At 45.4% G+C, this 18,822-nt stretch overlaps 1 protein-coding gene across 8 annotated transcripts in view; it reads right to left on the bottom strand.

The window, feature by feature from the left end:
- Positions 1 to 18,822, bottom strand: part of MYO6 (myosin VI) — a 1,279,197-nt gene that overhangs the window by 873,772 nt on the left and 386,603 nt on the right. For all 8 annotated transcript variants that reach the window (XM_069606282.1, XM_069606276.1, XM_069606277.1 and 5 more), the window contains exon 7: positions 13,266 to 13,321. In XM_069606282.1, the coding sequence (XP_069462383.1) occupies positions 13,266 to 13,321 (56 nt within the window). The remainder of the gene's footprint in view (positions 1 to 13,265; positions 13,322 to 18,822) is intronic.

Raw genomic sequence — 18,822 nt, 5'->3', positions numbered from 1 at the left:
TACATCCAACCCCTCCTATTTTTAGGATTCCGATGCCCCAACTCCCCCCCCCCCTCTTTCTGCACAAACACTAGGCCATGGAAGAAGGCGACAGAGTAACAAGACTAACTCTTATACATCGTACTGGACAAGTCGGGTCAGGCAAAGTAAGGCACTTCATTTCAAGTGCATACACCCAATTCCAATTAGCTCTCCTCACACAGATAAAAGGCAGAAATTAGAGACACACTGTGAGCAAGGTGGAACATGAGTATGAGCAGAACTTCTGGGGTGAAGGCTAACCTACTGGCCAAGAGCAAGGGACGAGAGCAGCATGTCAAAAACCCCAACAGTTCCCTACAGGAGGTTGTTGCCTCCACAAGGCCGCTAAAGACACTAGAAGAAGGCCTGATCCCAATATCAAAGACTGCATTGTGTTTCAAGGACACCAGCCACTCTGTCATGATGCCTACCCCCAGGTATCCGGACCAAGCCCATCAGCCCCGGGAGCAGGCATCTAGACATTTAGTGAAACCTCAGCAGCCCCGGCTAGGGGCTATCTGGGTTCAGTCCTGGTGCCTTAGGGCCAGGCTCATAGTAGGAATCAGTCCTGGCGCCTAAGGCGCCAGGCTCATAGTCATAACTTACCTCAGGCAGACCATGCTGCAAATGACTCCAATCCAACATGAAGCCTGAAAGGGACTATTTTTCTACAGGGACTATTTTTTACTCGGGTGTGGTTCTAGGGACATCTTACCTGGGACTACTTTTGAGGCTATTTAAACCACACTTGACCAGCAACACACGCTTCGCGTTATTCTGCATCCAGCAGCGCAACACTCACCGTGCCTGCAGCCTGCATCCAGTCTTCTGCCACGCCCGCCTCGAATCCGGAGCTCCTAAAACAAAGAGGAAAGAAAGGGACAAGGTTAGAAAACAAACTTATTTCTATTCCACACCTGATTCTGGATCCATCTTGTCTCCGGACCTGTAAAGAACATAATTTCTGCACTTGCCGCACCGCCAGCTGCAGCGCCGCGCCATACTCACCAGTCTTCACAGCATCCTTCGGGTCGGCGCTGCCTCCATCATTTCTTCGCCGTACTTCGCCACCTAGGAGACAAAAGAAAACCACAAGGTGAGCCGAGAGAACCAACAAATATAATTCTTACCACCGTAGACTTACCTGATTTACCATCAGAGGCATCCTTTTGTGACTCTCCATATTTTCACGTGCCGCATCTGTAAAGAGAGACAAAACAACACGTTTTCCTCGTGCAACATTTACCGGACAGCGCCGGATAATACAGACTCTTACCTGAGCGCCACCAGCTGCCACAAGAGCATCTTTTCATGAGCCAGCTGCAAGACAAGAAAGGAAGGGGGGGAACAAGAGTGAACATCGGACATATTGAACTCTATGAACTTAATACTTACTGGTCCTCGCCAGGAACCTCAGAGTCAATACTCTCCGGAACTCTCCCGAGCCTTCAAACCAGTGAAGTAACTGGAATCGACGCGCCCCTGCAAATCCACGCAGGATGGAGAGCTCATCTTTCAAGAATATAAGGTGAGATTGCTGTGAGGGCGTTTCGGAGGTGATTAGTTGGGGAGGACTGTGGGGGTGCCATCACTTGAATCCACAAGTGGCTAAATCCATCTCTCCACTTGCAGGAGAATATTTCTACGGGTTAAGCAGACAAGATTAGGAGGGCAGATCCAGTCAGTCGTCGCTGCACTACGCATCATGTGGGTGGAGACCGCAGCTGTCCGGGTCCGACCGACGCCCCTGTGGGAGCCAGCTGAGCGTAACACACTCTCAGAGTTGGGGAGGCGAGGCCAAGGCTGTTGTACTAAGCTTGATTTGTGAATTAGAAATCAGAAAAGCAAGAAAGAACCGCACACAGCCGGTGAGTTGGAAAGCAACCTGAGAGACCAGTGTGTGCTAAGAAAGATTGAAGTTTGCAACGATATATCACAAGTGAAGGCTGCACGCATGTGGATGAGACATGAGGAAAGGTAGACCTGTGAATGAACTAAAGACAACTGTGAAATCAGCGATACTGAGTAACTGAGTGGTCCGGCGAAGCGGAGTAGCCCAGTCGAAAGTCTCTGTGAAAAGTGTATTGTTTGAGGCGATAAAAGTCAATGAACAGTAAAAGTGAAAGTGAACGAAGTTAACCCCGAGAAAAAGGGGAGAGGAAAAACTGAACATAGAATTCTGAGTCAAAGTGGTCCTGCAGGGATCTGCAAAGGAAGCCCTGCACATTCGAAAGTCTTCGCCATCCAAAAAGCGGTCCGAGCCCAGCAGAGGGAGCCCCGAAGTGTAAAAAAGAGCCCCGGCCAGTGCTATTTAACTGTGAAAGGTCTGAGCCCGACAGAGGGGGACCGGTGTGAACTTTGTGTTTCGTTATTTGGGGAAAACTAGAACAAGAGCCTTTAACGTGGAAGGCCAGGCGGGCCTCGAGCCATCTTCTGAACCGTTTCAGTGTTAATGCCTGAGCCAGAGTGTGTCATCCTGCCTATAGAAACTGCCTTATTCCGTGCTGTCTAAACATGGGGAGGAGAGCTGATTCAGCCACATTTTTTCTTTGTCGAACACTGATTTTCCTTTTATATATAATACTCCTTTACACCTTTTTTTGTACAAGCGATAGGGTAGGCATTAGGTTTTGTTAGCATAGGCCAATTTGAGTTTGACAGACACAACTAAGATTGTTTTCTTTATTATTGACTGGTCGAGACTACTCCCATCCTAGATATAGGGCATAGTAGGAGTTTTTTCAAACCCCACGAAGTTAATAACTGTTTTACAAACGGTATCTTTTGTGTCAGTGTCCTACTTTTAATACCATCCTTCCCCTACACTCCTCACATCTCGGACGTCGTCAGAAAGTACCATTACCAGCTTCACCTCCTCAAAGGTACTCTTCCCTTTCTCACCTTCCCTCAGAAGCTCACTGTCTCCAGAGCCCTAGTTCTCTGTAGGCTCTAACAGCCTCTTTCCCAATCTGCCTTCCGCTTCTCTGCAACTAATCCAGAACAGGACTGCAGGACTTATCCTTGCTCAATCCAAGGGGCCGTATATCTCCAGCCATGAAATCTCTCCACTGGCTGCAGGGATCAAGTTTAAGACGCTTTCCATTGTCCACAATGCTTCTGGGGCTGGGGACCGCATTACATCCAACACTCTTCCTAAATACCTTCCTCCTCAAGCCCTTTGCTCAGCTACCTTCAACTCTCTAAGCGTCAGACACTTCTCCAGGCAGAGAGTGGGGGGGGGTAGATTTCTCTCCTCTGCAGGTGCCTCCCTCAGGAATGGCCTCACTGCCCCTCTCAAACTTGAACCGGACCACCTGAAGCTCTGGAAACTCATTTTCTCCTCTGCTTTCTCCCTCTCCCTCCCCTGTTGGCCTACCTGTCTGCTGCACCGACTGGTTGCTTGGCTACCCTTAGTCTCACTGGGTATCAGGCTCTTTCTTGATCAGTCTCCCCTGACTGCCTCCGTGCCTACCATGCACTTAGGGGCTATAACTGTAACCAATACAGTCTCTTGCCTCCTGGCACTTACCTAGACCGCGCTGCCCAGTTTGCACTTACTCAGAGCAATGCTGCCCTGTTTCCCCTTCCCTTGTACTTGCATGATCTGAATGACAAGGCCTAGTAAGATGGTTTGTCTTGTCCTCCCTCTGTCTTTCCTCCCTTGTCGCGACTAGAAACACGTGTACTGGTGCGTTATAAATGACTTCTCATATCATATCAATATTCATGAGGAAAAGTGTGCATACATTTAGAATCATTGTATACAAATGTATCCCATGAATATTAATGAGGGGTAGCCTGAGAACCCCTCATGGATTCGGCCCTTGAGGCCTGCAGTTGGACAACCCTGTAAACCTTCCCAATATGCAAGCTTCGGAAAGTATGAGCAATCAGATTCAAAGATAACCCTTTTTAAAAGTAATAAAACATTGGTACACAACATCTTCATGGACAAATTGGTATTCAAACTAAAGTATAAAACAACAAAAGGCAAGGACTACGAAATGCTGCAAAAATGTAGCAAAATTGTTTTAGTATCTACCAGCCAGTGCATACATTAAAAACATGTGACAAGGGATTTTACTGACCAATCCACCAGTACTGTGGCTTCAACAGAATAAAGTATAGCACATAAGAAAAAGTTACCCACCAGTGATAGTATTTTTCAGCTTATATATTTTTTAGTGTCGCATGCAATGCTTGGCCTGACATCTGTTCTGTTCTTTTGCCAACAGGAATCTTTCCAATGGAATTTTTGCAGAAATAAGTGCCATAACATTGTATATGCACAATGTGATTTCACGTACAGACCAATGAGATCGTTGGGATGGGCACATGGGGCGTTAAACAGATACAAGCTGAAGAAAAACTATTACTAGTAAGAAATGCTTCTCTTTAGCAGCTAAGGAATCTGTTATAGATGTGCATGCTATGCATTGAGTAGTACAGCAGTATTTCCTGCTGGTTGAGAGAAGGTGATAAGGACAATATTAAACACATTTCTTAGTACTGCTTGTCCCCCATGTGAAGTTGCTCAATTTATGGTCTTTTCATTAAAAAAAAATGCATTGATGAAAAACCATTGAATGTAAATTCATCGAAATGCTATCTTTAACATTTAAAAGTGCATATCCATCGAAACTTGTCCATCAAATACAGGGATGGACAAGTTTCAATGGATATGTGCTTTAAAATGTAAAAGATAACATTTCGATTCATTTATTGTACAGGTTAAAACGATACATGGAGCTGTCCAGTGCTGAAATCTTCAAAGTATTTCGGCACTGACCAGCTTCATGTAATGTTTTAATGCTTGTTTATTGGGGGGGTTCACCCCCCCAAACCCCTCACCCCCAAAGGGCACCCCCCCTAACCCTGACCCTGACTCTAACTCTAACCCTAACTCTAACCCTAAATCTAACCCTAAATCTATCCCCAACCCTATCCCCAACCCTATCCCCAACCCCAACCCTATCCCCAACCCTATCCGCAACCCAAACCCTATCCCCAACCCCAACCCCAACCCTAACTCTAACCCCAATTATCCATCGAAATTATCCATCGAAATGATCCATAGACATTATCTATAGAATACTCAATGAATACATTTCGATGGCTAAACATTCGATATATAGGAATTCAATGGAAACACCAGATACCAATTTGCTCTTGTTTAGTGTGTTCATGCAGTAAAAGCGGGCACTGAACTCTATGCTGTAGACTTGTTTATAGCATTGACTGCAATATTTGAAAGGAAAAAAGATGGTAAACTCCCATTGCCCTTGTTGGATACGTCAAGCAACTGCTTGTTTGTTAGCTGTTTTGCCGATGGGATATCCTCTTTCTACAATCCCAAATGCCACTAAAATGGGCTTGTTTTCAATAGGTTTGTTCTGCCCATACAAAACATGACAGCACTGCATAGGTCTAGTGTGAAAGTCACTTTTCAACATCATTTGTCCAAGATTGCGACCTAGGGTAGCATGAAAGTTTTTTGCTTAGGGGAACGGAGCCCTGGATAATCTACATTTATTTATTTATTTATTTACATTTATATAGCGCACAAGCAGCCCAGGGGCATTGAGGCGCTGTTACTTTGAATGAACTTAGTTACATGGTACAGGAAAAATAGCGGATGTTGACACATTGTAAATGTTGCAGGATGACGTACTGTTGTTACAAGTATTGCTTTTGAACATATGATACGATATACATGGGATAATCGTGCTAGTATGTCTAGCCTTAAGTGAACAGGGTAGTCTTCAGCGTTTTGCGGAAGGTGGTGAGGGAGGCCTCTCTACGGATAGTGTGTGGTAGGGCATGCCAGTGCGAGGGCGCAAGGTAAGGGAAGCTGGATCTGCCCGCTTTTACTTTTTTTACTAGAGGTACTGAGAGCATGTTGGTGTAGGGTGATCTGGTTGGCCTGGTGGAGGAGACAGGGTGTATCCTTTGTGAGAGGTATGCAGGTGCAGTGAGGTGGATGCACTTGTGGGTCAATGTCAGGGCTTTGAATAATATCCTTTCTTTTATTGGGAGCCAGTGGGCTAGTTTTCTGGCCTCAGAGATGTGTTCTCTTTTTGCAATACCTTGGGCTGCCCGGAGCGCGTTGTTCTGTATTACTTGTAGTCTCTCTAGGTTTTTTTTAGAGGTTCCTAGAAAGAGTACGTTACAGTAGTCTAGCCTAGAGCCGGTGATGGCTCTGGCTATGTTAGTGCAGTTCTCTTTGGAGAGAAATGGTCTCACTGCATTGATAAGTTTGGCATGATATGCCGCTGCAGAGGCAATTGCATTGATTTGTCTGTCCATGGATAGGCTAGAATCCAGATAAACTCCCAGGGTTTTGACAGATTCGGAGACTGGAATTTTAATGGAATCAATGGTGAAGTGACTGAATTGGGCATCTAGATTCTTTAGGGTGTCGGGAGAGCCTACCAGTAGGAGTTCCGTCTTGTCAGAGTTGAGGCATAGACCGTTGTCTGCCATCCAGGCTTGGATGGTATTGTAAAGGTTGTTGAGGGCCAGGGAGTCAGTGTTGTAGTTGCCTGTGAGAGTGATGAGGATTTGTGTGTCGTCAGCGTAGTTGGTGTAAGAGATGCCCATGGCGTCGAGGATGAGGAAGAGGGGGCGTGTAAAAATGTTGTATAGCGTGGGGGAGAGGCAGGAGCCTTGGGGCACCCCACAGAGTATAGTGGTTGGTGATGCGGCGGCTAAGTCGGAGAATACTTGCATAGTTCTGTCTTGTAGGAAGGAGGTGATCCATGCTGTAGCCTCTGGGGAGAATTTGGCCGTGGTGGTGAGGTGGTGGCATAGGACGCCATGATCCACAAGGTTGAAGGCCACTGAGAGGTCTAGGAGTAGGAGGAGTGCAGGTTTGCCCAAGTCTCTCGCATCGTCCATCTGGTTTTTCAAGTCAAGTAGGGCGGTTTCTGTTCCGTGTCTGGGGCGGAAACCAGATTGGCGGAGACCAAGGAGTTTGTTCTCTTCAAGGAAGTGTTGAACCTGCAGGTAGGCTGCTTTGTCCAATATTTTGAGGAGGAACGGGACAGTGGTGATGGGTCTGTAGTTATTGGGGGAGGTGGCATCGAGCGTTGGCTTCTTTAGAAGAGGGCGGACCCAGGCTTCCTTGAGGGAGGCAGGGACTATCCCTGTTACAAAGGCTGTTAGGAAGGGGGCTAGCGGTTCTGCGCAGTCTTTGATAATGGAAGCTGGGCAAGCATCACCTTTGCAGTTAGAGGGTTTAATGTTCCTCATTTTGTTGATGACTTTTTTTTTTTTTCTGAATGGGTTTGAAGGAGAAGGGTAGGGGGGGGATCAGGGGCGGGCGGTGGGACTGGGATGTGCTTACTCGGTAGAGCTTGTTTAGTGGCTAGTATTTTGTTTTTGAGGCGGCTAATTTTGGATTGCATGGCCTTCTGTATTCCGTCACACCAGTCCTTGTCTTTGGTGAAATTCTGGGAGGCGGGAGTGGGTGTTTCGAGTTCTCTGAAAATGGCGAATATTTCTTTAGTACTGGATTGGGCTTCCAAGATTCTGGATTCAAAGGATTTGGCTTTGGCTTGGGTGATTGCCTTTTTGTATTTGGTGGAAAGGGCTTTGAAGATCATCTTATCTTTTTCGGAGTGGGACCTTTGCCACTGTGTGAGTGTGGCTTTTTTCTCGTTGCGGAGTGAGAGGAGGTCCGGCGTGAACCAAGAATTGGAATGTGCAGTGGGTTTGGATTTTCGAGGTTTGAGTGGGGCAATGGTGTTGATGGCTGCTTTGATGGCAGTATCATAGGTTGATGCGAGTGTTTCAGGGTCTGAAGAGAAAGGTGGTCTGAAGGCTGGGCCTTGGAGGAAGGGCAGTAATCTCTCCTTAGTGAGTTGGCGGGAGCTTCTGGCGAGGCAGGGAGGGAGTGGTTGGGGTGAAGGGGTAGCAGGGGAACTAGTGGTGGGGATGCTGAAGGTGATAGTGTGGTGATCCGACCATGGGGTGGGAGTGTTTCCAGTGATGATGAGTGGACAGTTGTGCTGTGCTATCCAGTCCAGCGTTCTGCCTTGGGTGTGAGTTGGGCTAAGTATGGTGTTCTTGTACCCTAGCGCCTTAAGGGCAGAGTCGAGGGATTTTGCTGCTACGTCCTTACTATCCCGGAGCCCTAGGTTGACATCCCCCAGGAGAATGGCTTTAGACTGCTTTTTGAGGTTGTCCGAGAGGAGGTGGATGAGAGAGGCTTGAAAGTCTCCTGTTGGGCCTGGTGGGCGGTATACGGTGTGCACAGTAATTGTGCAGTGGGGGGAGAGGGTTATTTTGACTTGGAGATAGTCGCTGTTGTTGTTCAGGGATTTCTCTACCTTTCTGACAGAGAGGTAGTCTTTGGCGATAATTGCTACACCTCCACCTTTGGAGAGGCGGTCTTGTCTAGTAATGGAATAGCCAAGAGGTAGGGCGAGTGAGAGCGCCGGGCCAGAGGCCTCATGTAGCCAAGTTTCTGAGATCATAAGTAGATCTAGGTCTTGGGAGGTTAGGAGGTCGTGGATGTCTAGGGCATGGGCATTGACGGATCTAGCGTTAATCATGGCGCATTTCAGGTGGGGTTCAGCAGTGGCTGTGGGGGAGCTCGTGATGAGAGGTGGTGGTATGGAGGGGCTAGGTGCATCGAGCGTGTTGTGGGCGGTGCCCATCACAGGTCTTACAGTGAGCGGTTCATTTTCATGGGTGGTGGACACAGGTGGCATAGCATTTGGCACAATAGAATTCAAAATGGTGGTAGAAGATTTGCACAACACAGATTTTACACTGGGGGGCACATTTTCATGGGTGATGGACACAGGTGGCATAGCATTTGGCACGATAGAATTCAAAATGGTGGTAGAAGATTTGCACAACACAGATTTTACACTGGGGGGCACATTTTCATGGGTGGTGGACACAGGTGGCATAGCATTTGGCACAATAGAATTCAGAATGGTGGTAGAAGATTTGCACAACACAGATATTACACTGGGGGTGGTAGTGGGCGCAGGATTAATTTTATTTGTAATGTGGGTATGACAGTTGTGATGCGGGTAAAGTACTTTGTTGGTTGCTGTAATTGTAATATCATTGGAGGATACAGCCTTCAAGGTTGTGCGCTGGAGTCTGCCTTATCAGCACATGTAGGAGTTTTTGCAGTACGCGAGCATAGTCGTGTATTACGGGTGCTCGTGGGGGTGGGGTGCGAGCTACGGGCTGCTTCTTGAGTACGGGTGCGCAACCTGAGAAGTCTTAAGGCGAGACATGGTTCAGAAAGAAGCTTGCTAGAATAGTGCTTCTTACCTTGTAGGTGCTGCAAGGGCATTGGGCAGACGGCAGACATTAGGAATGTTGCCATTGTATAGTGCCATTGTATATTGATTTTGGAAACTCGAGGCAAGCAGCTAACTAAGAATTAAAAGATTGTTCTCACCACATCCTATATGAGGTTTAAGGTGAACGGTCGAGACTTTGAAATAGAAATACTTCCATTAGCCGAATTGTGAGAATAAGTTGGAGGGTTTGAACTATTCAATTCTGCACAACCTGCTAGACATATTGACTTTGAAATAAGCAATGGACAACAGAAGAGCAACCCCATATAAATATTCTAAGAAATAAGCAATGGACAACAGAAGAGCAACCCCATATAAATATTCTATACAGTCTACTGAGAACATAGTATCCAACTAATTTGCCTCGACAAAGCCCAAAGGGCGAAACTGTTGGCCATGCAGTATGCACAATTATGTCTCTTTATACTAACACACATTAATATTGTTATTGTGACTATCTGAATACTAAGATGACAATACAATATTTAAAATTTACGTTTTGAGTGGTATCCATTACTTAACCATATGAGTAGTGCTTGTTTCTAGGGACACATATGGATTGAGGAATTTGTTAGGCTTTTGGTTGTGAGACAATTCCCTAATGCAGCAGCTCCTAACTATTCATCTGTCCAGTGTTGCAGTCCTGTATATACTGACAACCAGTTGAAGCACTTTTCAACATTAGGTTGTGGTTCTTTGAAGAAGACTGAAAGTTCCCATGTCTGGATCACATGAAAATACGACATTAACTTTAGTTAGAATCTTGGATGTGTCCTAAAGACCACTTTATCCTTGTGTGTTACAAGAAAAGGCTACTCCACCAATGGAAACCATAATTCACTTACACCTCTTCCGGACATGCTAATCACTAAGAAAGCTAAATTGAAAGTAAGCTGCTTTAGATTTCAGTTCTGTACAGCAATTGTGTATTTGTTTGAAAAGGCAGAAGCAAAATGCAGAATCAACGGGTGTAGAACCTTATCTTATTTAAAACTCAACCCGGCATCCGTTTACATATGTGTGGATGGATTGCGTTCATCTCTTCTATGTTGTCTGTTCATAGCTGGAAAAGCGTGCATGAGGACACCCTCTAGTCTTAAGTAGTCCCCCTATGTTACAAATTCTATTTGAGCAAAGAACACCAAAAAATATCAAATTGGGTGAATGTTTGAGTTCTCCCAGACTACTGAATCTGCCAATCAGATTTCTATTACATACTGTATATTATACTCTGAAAAGTGCATTTAATATACAGTGCTTCATTCTAATGGAACCTTTTCATATGCATTGTAATAAGGCCATAAATCAGGCCTTGTCCAGAGGGGACAGAAAACTCTTTCAGCTGGGGGTGGAAGGCCTACCAGGGAGCAATCCATAGCCAGTCCTAACCTTGAGGTAGACAGTGGTAGCAGAGAAGGCCCCGATTCCCACCCCCTTGTGCCAGAATGCTTACCTGCAGATCCTTATCTCGAGCCATGGCTCTATTAGATGATGCTCATCTGTCTTTTAAAATGTTTTCAAAAACACCACAGTAAAATGATACTACTGGGGGAGAGACCAACCAACACCACACAGCCGGTCAGAGCAAGAACTTGAGACTGAGGCACCAGGAACCACACAGGAAGCCAAGTAACAGACATCCCGTGCCAGCAACCCAAATGCATGGCAAGAGAAAGTGGAGCCACAGGACTTATGTGAGTGCTGCTCAAGTAGCAGTTCAGAGGCACACACTGGAGGGTGACCTGGTAATGTTTACCTGGACGACCACCTAGACCACCAGGGACAAGTTAATGAAGCTGCAGCCTTCCGAGCCCAGAGACAATTTACCTTTGAGGGCAGAGGAAGCCCGCCCCCCTATACCACCCTGGGCACTGGCCCGTAAGGGCCACCATGGAAGCTTTGGGACCAGAATGTGTGGAAGAAGTGGGTGGGGCTTAGGCCCAGTTTTATGCCTTTTTTTCACACATACACTAAGCTGAGAGAAAAGACAGGAAACCATTGGCTAGGGAAAACGGACCACTCCCTAGAGAGGAAGGGCAACATGAGGGAGAAAGAGGAGGGTGTGGGTTTACCGCGTAAGGTCAGTGGTGGAGGATGACCAAGATACCTGCAGGAGGGAGGAAGGAGTGTCAGATTAAGGAGGAGAATGTTTAAGCAGTTGAGATGTTGGTTTAGGAGTAAGAGTGGTTCTGCAAGGTGAGTGTGTATGGTTGTGTGGTGTGTGAAATACAAGATGTTAGTGTAAGGGGAGAATATGAAATGACTGATACTAACTGGAAGCAGCAGTGTACTAGTGGGAGGATGAGTGTTGTTGGAGTTTAGTAGCAGGAGAAAAAGTGTAGCAGTAGGAGGCATATTAGGGTGGAGGAGGGTAGTGACAGGAGGTATAGTGAAGTGGATTGGGAGGAGTTGTCATATCAAAGGGTGGAAATGAGGAGTAGAAAGAGTGAAAACATCGGGGGACAGACAACTGCTGAGAGGTGTAAAGCAGAGGGTCTAGTGAGTAGAAGAGAAGACAGAAACAAGTGCAAGTCACTATCCAAACTCCCATTAGAGCACTAACCTATTGCTAGAGTAGGGACAATCCTGAGGGAGTTTAGATACCCAACTTACAGTGACACGGTCTATAGAAGAGAAGGTTATAGGCAGTAGGGATTACCATTTATTAGAATTTACCGGGGCTTACAAACACCTGGGTTTGGCAAGAGGGTCTTGGGCAGACGAGAGAAGCACCGGCCCTGGGCATAAATGAAAATAAAATGTGTTGAACTGTCCTTAAGATTCAGTGTGTTCTGTTCCATCTGTGACAATAGATTGTGTAAAGGTTGGGAAAATATTTAAAAGAATGTAAAGAGAACATCAGTAGTGAGGCTCAAATCGTGAATTCATGACTCCTTGCTTCTCTGGACAAGTGCTCCAACCTCTACTCCGAAATACGTACCTGAGATTGATGCACCCACACGTATTTAAGGTGTGGCGAAGCATTGTTTATGCAAGACAACCATCCAGTCATGGCAAGATAAAGGGGTTCACTTTGAAGGCATGAATTAACACCATCCTGGGAAGCCATTTATGTCCATTTAGGAATAGATTTGTAAAGGGCAGAGCGGCAAAGGTGCAGAAAGAAAAGAAAAAGCAGTGATCATGGGGTCTTGGGGTGGCTGAAATTTGAAAGTTGGCATTCATGTTGACTGAAACGCACCAATATGACCGTTGGAGGGAGTATATTGTCAAAGTTCGCCACTAACTGGGTAAATGTTCAAGTTAAGGCCTTAGTGAGCTCCCCTAGATAGCCAAAACTACGCATCAGGTTTTTAAGTACCTATTGGATACGTCATGCGGTCACACTTGGAAAAAACTGCATTCACTGTAATGGAGCCTTTATTCTACATCTTGCCGCAACTACAGTAGAAGAAAAATGTCTTCAACTCTGGATAAATAATTGGGGAGTACTGAACAAGTAAACAGCTGTTCATACTGCTCAAATAACCAATCTTTTTGCAGGAGGTTGAACACACGACTCCTGCATCTGCTCACATGACAGGTGAGTAGTCCACTAATGCTTTGGGAATAAGGCGGGCCAGAGTACATTTGGCATATGAACATTTGTTTAGCCCAAGATGTTAACGAGCCCTGGGAACAAAACACGCATGCGCAGGCCCTCTTGAATGGCACAGGGGCATCCTGTGACAAAATGATGGACAGCATCTCGCACAGTTGTACCAGCCCTTTACATGGAATATTTTGAAGCAAGAATAGTGGAAATATGTCTCGGACTGCCATTTGATAGATACAACAAAGCAGTATATTTCAAGATGCCACTTTCAAGTGCAGTAGCTAATTTAAGCTCAAGTCCCTCTATGAGTACAAGTTCCCCATGAGGAAATAGTCTAAAGCCACCTGCATTGACATACGTACCTTCCACAATCCTCTCATCAATATCTTGGCCTGTACCATAAGATTCAGTCAAATACCTGTGAATAAATCAACACACAAAAACAATCACTATTCATCATTCCAAAGTAGTCACAGAAATACAAAATTGCCAGGGCAGATACCCAGCAGATGTCTTGGGTACTCTTTTCCCCGACCCTTGTTCTTTTGCTGTACCTATTTTTCACTGGTTCCATGTCATTTCGCCGACGTGCGTTTTTCTGCGGGAGTTTTGCTGAAAAACCTAGACATTTTTTTAACATTATTTTTGAGGGGGTGGGAGGAGTTCTCCCACAAACCCCATTATTTTTTTTTTTTTAGTTGCATCTTCCCCTAACCCTTTATTGGCCCTTTCTCACCCACCCCTAAACATTTTCGATGGGAATTTTCAGCAGAATCCCCATCGGAAAAACGGGTGTCGGCAAAAGGATGCCATACCTTTTCAGTGCCTTTGCCTTACATTAGTATGGCGGATCGTTATTTCGCACAGTTTTACAAGCTGTTCTTGGCCCTTGCTTTTAAGGGTTCGTATGAACTGTCCCTCGTGCTTCCTGAAAAATTAACTTTTTTATTTTATTTAATTTATTTTTGTGTTGATTCTAAAAAGAACCTTTACAAAATTGACATATGTAACAACAACAGACAGCATTTTTCACATAATTAACTTTTTTAAAAAAACTGTACTGGGTTCTCATTAAAAAAAGATTAAAAGGGGCTAAATCAATCCATTTAAAAAGTCACTTTCTTGATCGTGTGATAGACAGACCCATTCCAATCTAATTTAAAATTCAGTTGGGTTACTTACTCTTCTTTTCATTTTTCACCACTACACAAATGTCCCAGAGAATGTGCTCATCCCACTTGAGCAACATTGCTGAGTACATTAGTCTGCTAAATAATCCTCACAGAATAGAGCGACAAAAGAAACTCCTGTAAACACAAATGAGAACTAGAAAAATATGTGAAATGTGTGAAAAGGAAGGGAAGCATTGAAACAGAAATGGACTTTCACTACCTTTTCAGAATGTTTAGAATGTTTCTGTAACAAGTGACATCATTGTTTTGCACTAATTATAGATATCATTGGTTCTGCATAATTGATGATAAAGTGCACGAAGCAACGTCCTACAGTTCGCAAGAGTGCGCGCTGGCACATAAATAAAATCACAGCTTTTCGATATTACTCTGACAGTTTTCCAGGTGTTTAATTATTTCCTCTTAATTACTCCCAATCGCTAGTTGGTGCTACAATTCAGCCTGTAGATGTTCAGTCGGGGAAGGAAGGCCTCTCAGGAAGAAATCCAGAGCAAGTCCTATCCCCGAGGACGTTGACAGTTGAGAGCGTCCCAGTTCCTGTCCCATGTCAATTGTTTTATGGGCAGTACACCTTTGTCTCCCGCCAGGACTCTTAAGTAAGATGCTAGCCAGTTTCTTTCTATTTATTATAGAAACACCATAGCAGACTGGGGTAGCAGCAAGAACCAGCAGAAAGAGAGCCATCATCCAGTGCCACATGCTGTCCCTGCACGAAGAAGCCAGAGTCATCCAGCAGTTTCCACCAACTGTAATATGATGCCTGACGCAAACAGCAAGCAGAAGGATATAGAGGCTGTGAGGAAAGAGACGTTCCTAGAAGGTGGCGAGGCCACCCATGCTACGCAGCCTATCCACCACAAGCTCTCCTAGGCCGAGCCAAAGCCCAGGACCACCAGGAACTAATAAAAGGGGTGCAGACGCAGACTGCTCTTAGCTCGGGGAACTTCGAGCAAGCTCCCCTAACATGAACTTGGACGCTGGACTGGGCAAGGCTTAGCCTTCTATTTAACAATGACTTATTGAAGGACCTCGAGGTTGGGAGAAAGGATCAGATGAGTCAGGGAAAGGGGGCAATAGCGGGAGGAGGGGAAGCATAAGGAGCGTAACAGGAAACAGGAAGGTGTGGGTTGTTCGAGTGAGGTCGGAGAAGGAGGAGGTGGCACACCAAGAAACCAGCAGAAGTGGAGGCAATTTCTGGAGACAGTGAGGTATTGGTTAATGAGTGCCAGTAGAGGTAGCATATTTTTGAACTGTGGGGGCATAGTTGTATTCCCCCAATATGCAGGAGAATGACCAAGCACAATGATGAAGCCCGAACCAAATAAGAGGAGGTTTCGTTTTTGTTTTTTTGTTGGGATGATTTGTACTCTGTTTTTCTGGGGGGGAGCATTTTGCCTATTTTTATGGCATAAAAGTGTCCGATACACCCCTTATCTGTAGGGCTGGCTGCATCAATATATGCCAGTATTACCATGTAAGCACTCCCAGTCAGTAAAAAATGCCATGCCAAAGAAATAAAGTTTTATCCAGACTGGCTATACCAAGATGGGCCATTGTACCATGTAATCAAAGTTAAGTTGCTTTCCCCTTGCTGCAAAGTACAAATATGCCATGTCACATTAAGTATTGTTAAACCTCCCCCTTTGGGACTACACAAGTGAGCCCACTATGCTTAACAACCCATAGGGGACAGGGTAAGAGGGATCCAATAGGAGGTGGCTCCCCATTAGGGGACAGACGTGCAGACAGGGACACCAGTCATCCTCCCTCAAGCCCTCGTGTTAATACATTCATGGGGGATGTATGGGCTGGCTGTTGTAAAAATCATATACAACCTTTTGACATGGCTGACTTGGCTTCTGCAACATCAAGTTACAGACGGCACAACGGACACCCCTTAAACTTTTTTCTCTACCATAGGGATTGGATCTTTAGAAAGTGTGTTTCTTTTGAACTTAATCAGAATAAACCCTTCTAAAACATGTCTTGTTGTCCGAGTCCTAATTCTGCCCCGCCACAGTATGTCCAGACTGATAGTAGTACGAGTCTTTATACACTTTCGTAATGTGGAATATCATTTTTTTTTAATTGGCATCAAGAGTAAAGCAAACATAAGTGTTATTACATGTCTAGACATGCCTACATTCAATATAAGCCAGTCTAGCCACTTAATAAAAATTCCTATAGTTGGTTTTGCTGTTAATTTCAAGTAGCAAATGCCATGCCACACTAGAAAATACATGGAGGTTGGCATCACTAATGTAGGCCAGTTTAGTCATGTAATAACACTTCCATTTGCCTTGCCCTTGATGCACAGCAACTGTGCATGAAGGGTAATGCATACATGATACATTTTATTCCATTGATAGACTGGCCTACATTGAATGTTGGCCAGTGGCAATACTTAGGTTTGTGTTACCCTTGATGCACAGTAACAGTGCTTCAAGGGTAAAGCAAACAAATGTTATTGGGTGCCTAGACTGGCCTACATTCAATGTAGTTCAGTCCTGCCATGCAATAACGCTTCTCATTTGTTTGATGGCAGTTCGAAAATCACAGTGGGGCTTCCCAGTTCTGAAGCAACTTAGAAAAGGACACTTTTGTCCGAAGCGAGAAGTTGCAGAATTTGTGGTCATCTATGGACGGAAGCCTTACAGGTCACCATTACTGTATATTAGAGGCACAGAAGGGTAGGTTCCGTCAAAGGGTGGAAGCATGATATTATGTGCTCAGAATTGGGCTTGAATACGAGAAGAAGCCTCTGTATTACAGACGATCAGGAATTTCCAGATAGAAATATGGAAAGGTCGCCCTTCCCAGTGCAGTTCTTCCAGGATAAAATGGAATTGACATGGAAGGGGCAGTCCTTGCCAGGAGGAAATCCATCCTTTATTCCCTTACTACATCACAGGAGCTTCATAAAGAATCTGCTCCTAGTACACCAGAAAGAGAAGGTTTGCCCCGAGGTCAAGCTCCAAATATTCAGCATGCGAGTGGTCTGTCGCCACATGCGCAGAGATTTGAGAGTGCCAATTACTCAGCCTCTCAAAAGAGTCTGTCAGTTTCAGTGGAGTGATCAAGTGTGGGTGGTGCCTCCCCTTTGACCTTTCCTCCTCTACCTGGTGGTTTACTAAGCTGATGAATCCAGTGGCAGCCGCTCTTAATGGGTGGGTGTTTGGAAAAGTCTCTCTTGGCAACTTTCCCTCCATAGTTTCTATGGACCTGCAACATTTTAATCAGTTGTGACTTTTTGAGGAGAAGTAAAGCCTTCAGCTTCACTTCCCAAGCCTTTTGCTAATTTGCTATGGGGAAACTGAGACTTCCTTCAGACTATCAGTACTAGGAAACAATGTGCCTTTTACCGTTTATATTCTTTGTAACTTTTTAACATTGCACACAGCATCTTGAAATGCAGTGCAATGGGGATACTGTTGGACCACCCTAGCCTTTTACACTTGGGATGTTTGATTACTTTTATATGTGCCTAAAGACAAGCTTGCAGTAGCAGAGATATTCTTACAATTGTGTTATTTCTAGTGTGCACGTTCGCATTTACCACATATGGCTAGTATAATGACCACACAACAAGATATTTGCTTGTTCTTTGGCCTTCTTCCTTCCTTGCAAGGTCAGGAACTACCATATAAGGGGATGCACTAGACAGGGAAAGCTGCTGCTTTCATGGGCTGGGTGGAGAGTGAGTGAGTGAGTGAGTGAGTGAGTGAGTGAGAGAGACACTGTCTGGTCCCATTGAAAATCTGTGATGCCAGAGAGTCTAGGTGTGGGGCATGAGTGAAATCAATAGTTGCCCCTGATTGGACAACTGCTGGCTGTTTGAATGGTGCATTTTATTACCATTGGTGGGATTGGACTTGCTTCCAGGCTGGATTTTGGATAAGAAGAGCCCTCTCTTCAGATCAGCGTTGGAGCCAAGAATCCCTCCTAGACTCCTAAAGAGGCCTGGCATCCCTTCCTCCATCTGTCTCGGTGAAGCCCTGTTCAACTACCTGATCTCCGAAGACCCTGAATAGTGCTTCAGTCCTTGGACTAGTGGGACACACTAGTCTCAACGTCTTTGAGGAGGCAGCTGTCCTGAGGCTTCGGAATTGTCCCTGGACCGGCTCTCTCGTGGGCTACCTCGCCAGAAGCGTGGGCATTCCACATTTGCACCCGGGAACATTGCTTGTTGCCAGACCGTGGTACAAGTCGCCTTCCCTGTGAATGTCATCCTCCCAGCCTCTAGGGATCCTGACCTGGCGAAGCTTCTTCAACCAAGACTGGAAGAATGCCTGCCATCATCTGTGTGCGGTGGCCGTCACTGGAACTCGCTTTCCCCTGCCCTGAAGACACTTACATCAGTGAATCTTGCATTTCTTCATCGCCAGGGATTGCATCTTGCATCTGGACCTGACAGGAAGAATCCTTGTGCCCACAGCTGCTGAGCACCTCTCACCTGAACCAACAGCAGGAAATCAACCACCAGTCGACACATCAAGTCATCTGGAAAAATCTGAGTGGGGGGGGCGTAAGTAAACGCAAATCAATGTTCTCCTCTGTCCTCCATGGAATAGCATTGAGAACCTGTCTCCTTGTATCCTAACATTCTATTCCACTGTCTTTTGGTAGTCGAACCTGGGTAGTGCCATGTGAAAGATAAGACCGCATTTTACTTACATAGCAACTTTGTTGCATCTCTTCTATTGAACAATCACCAACACAAGTAGCT

Source organism: Ambystoma mexicanum, chromosome 4p (genome assembly GCF_040938575.1).
Source record: "Ambystoma mexicanum isolate Mex_15411 chromosome 4p, UKY_AmexF1_1, whole genome shotgun sequence".
Taxonomy (NCBI): Eukaryota; Metazoa; Chordata; class Amphibia; order Caudata; family Ambystomatidae; genus Ambystoma; species Ambystoma mexicanum.
The sequence above is the reverse complement of the archived record's forward strand: the minus strand, read 5'-3'. Positions and strand labels throughout refer to the sequence as shown.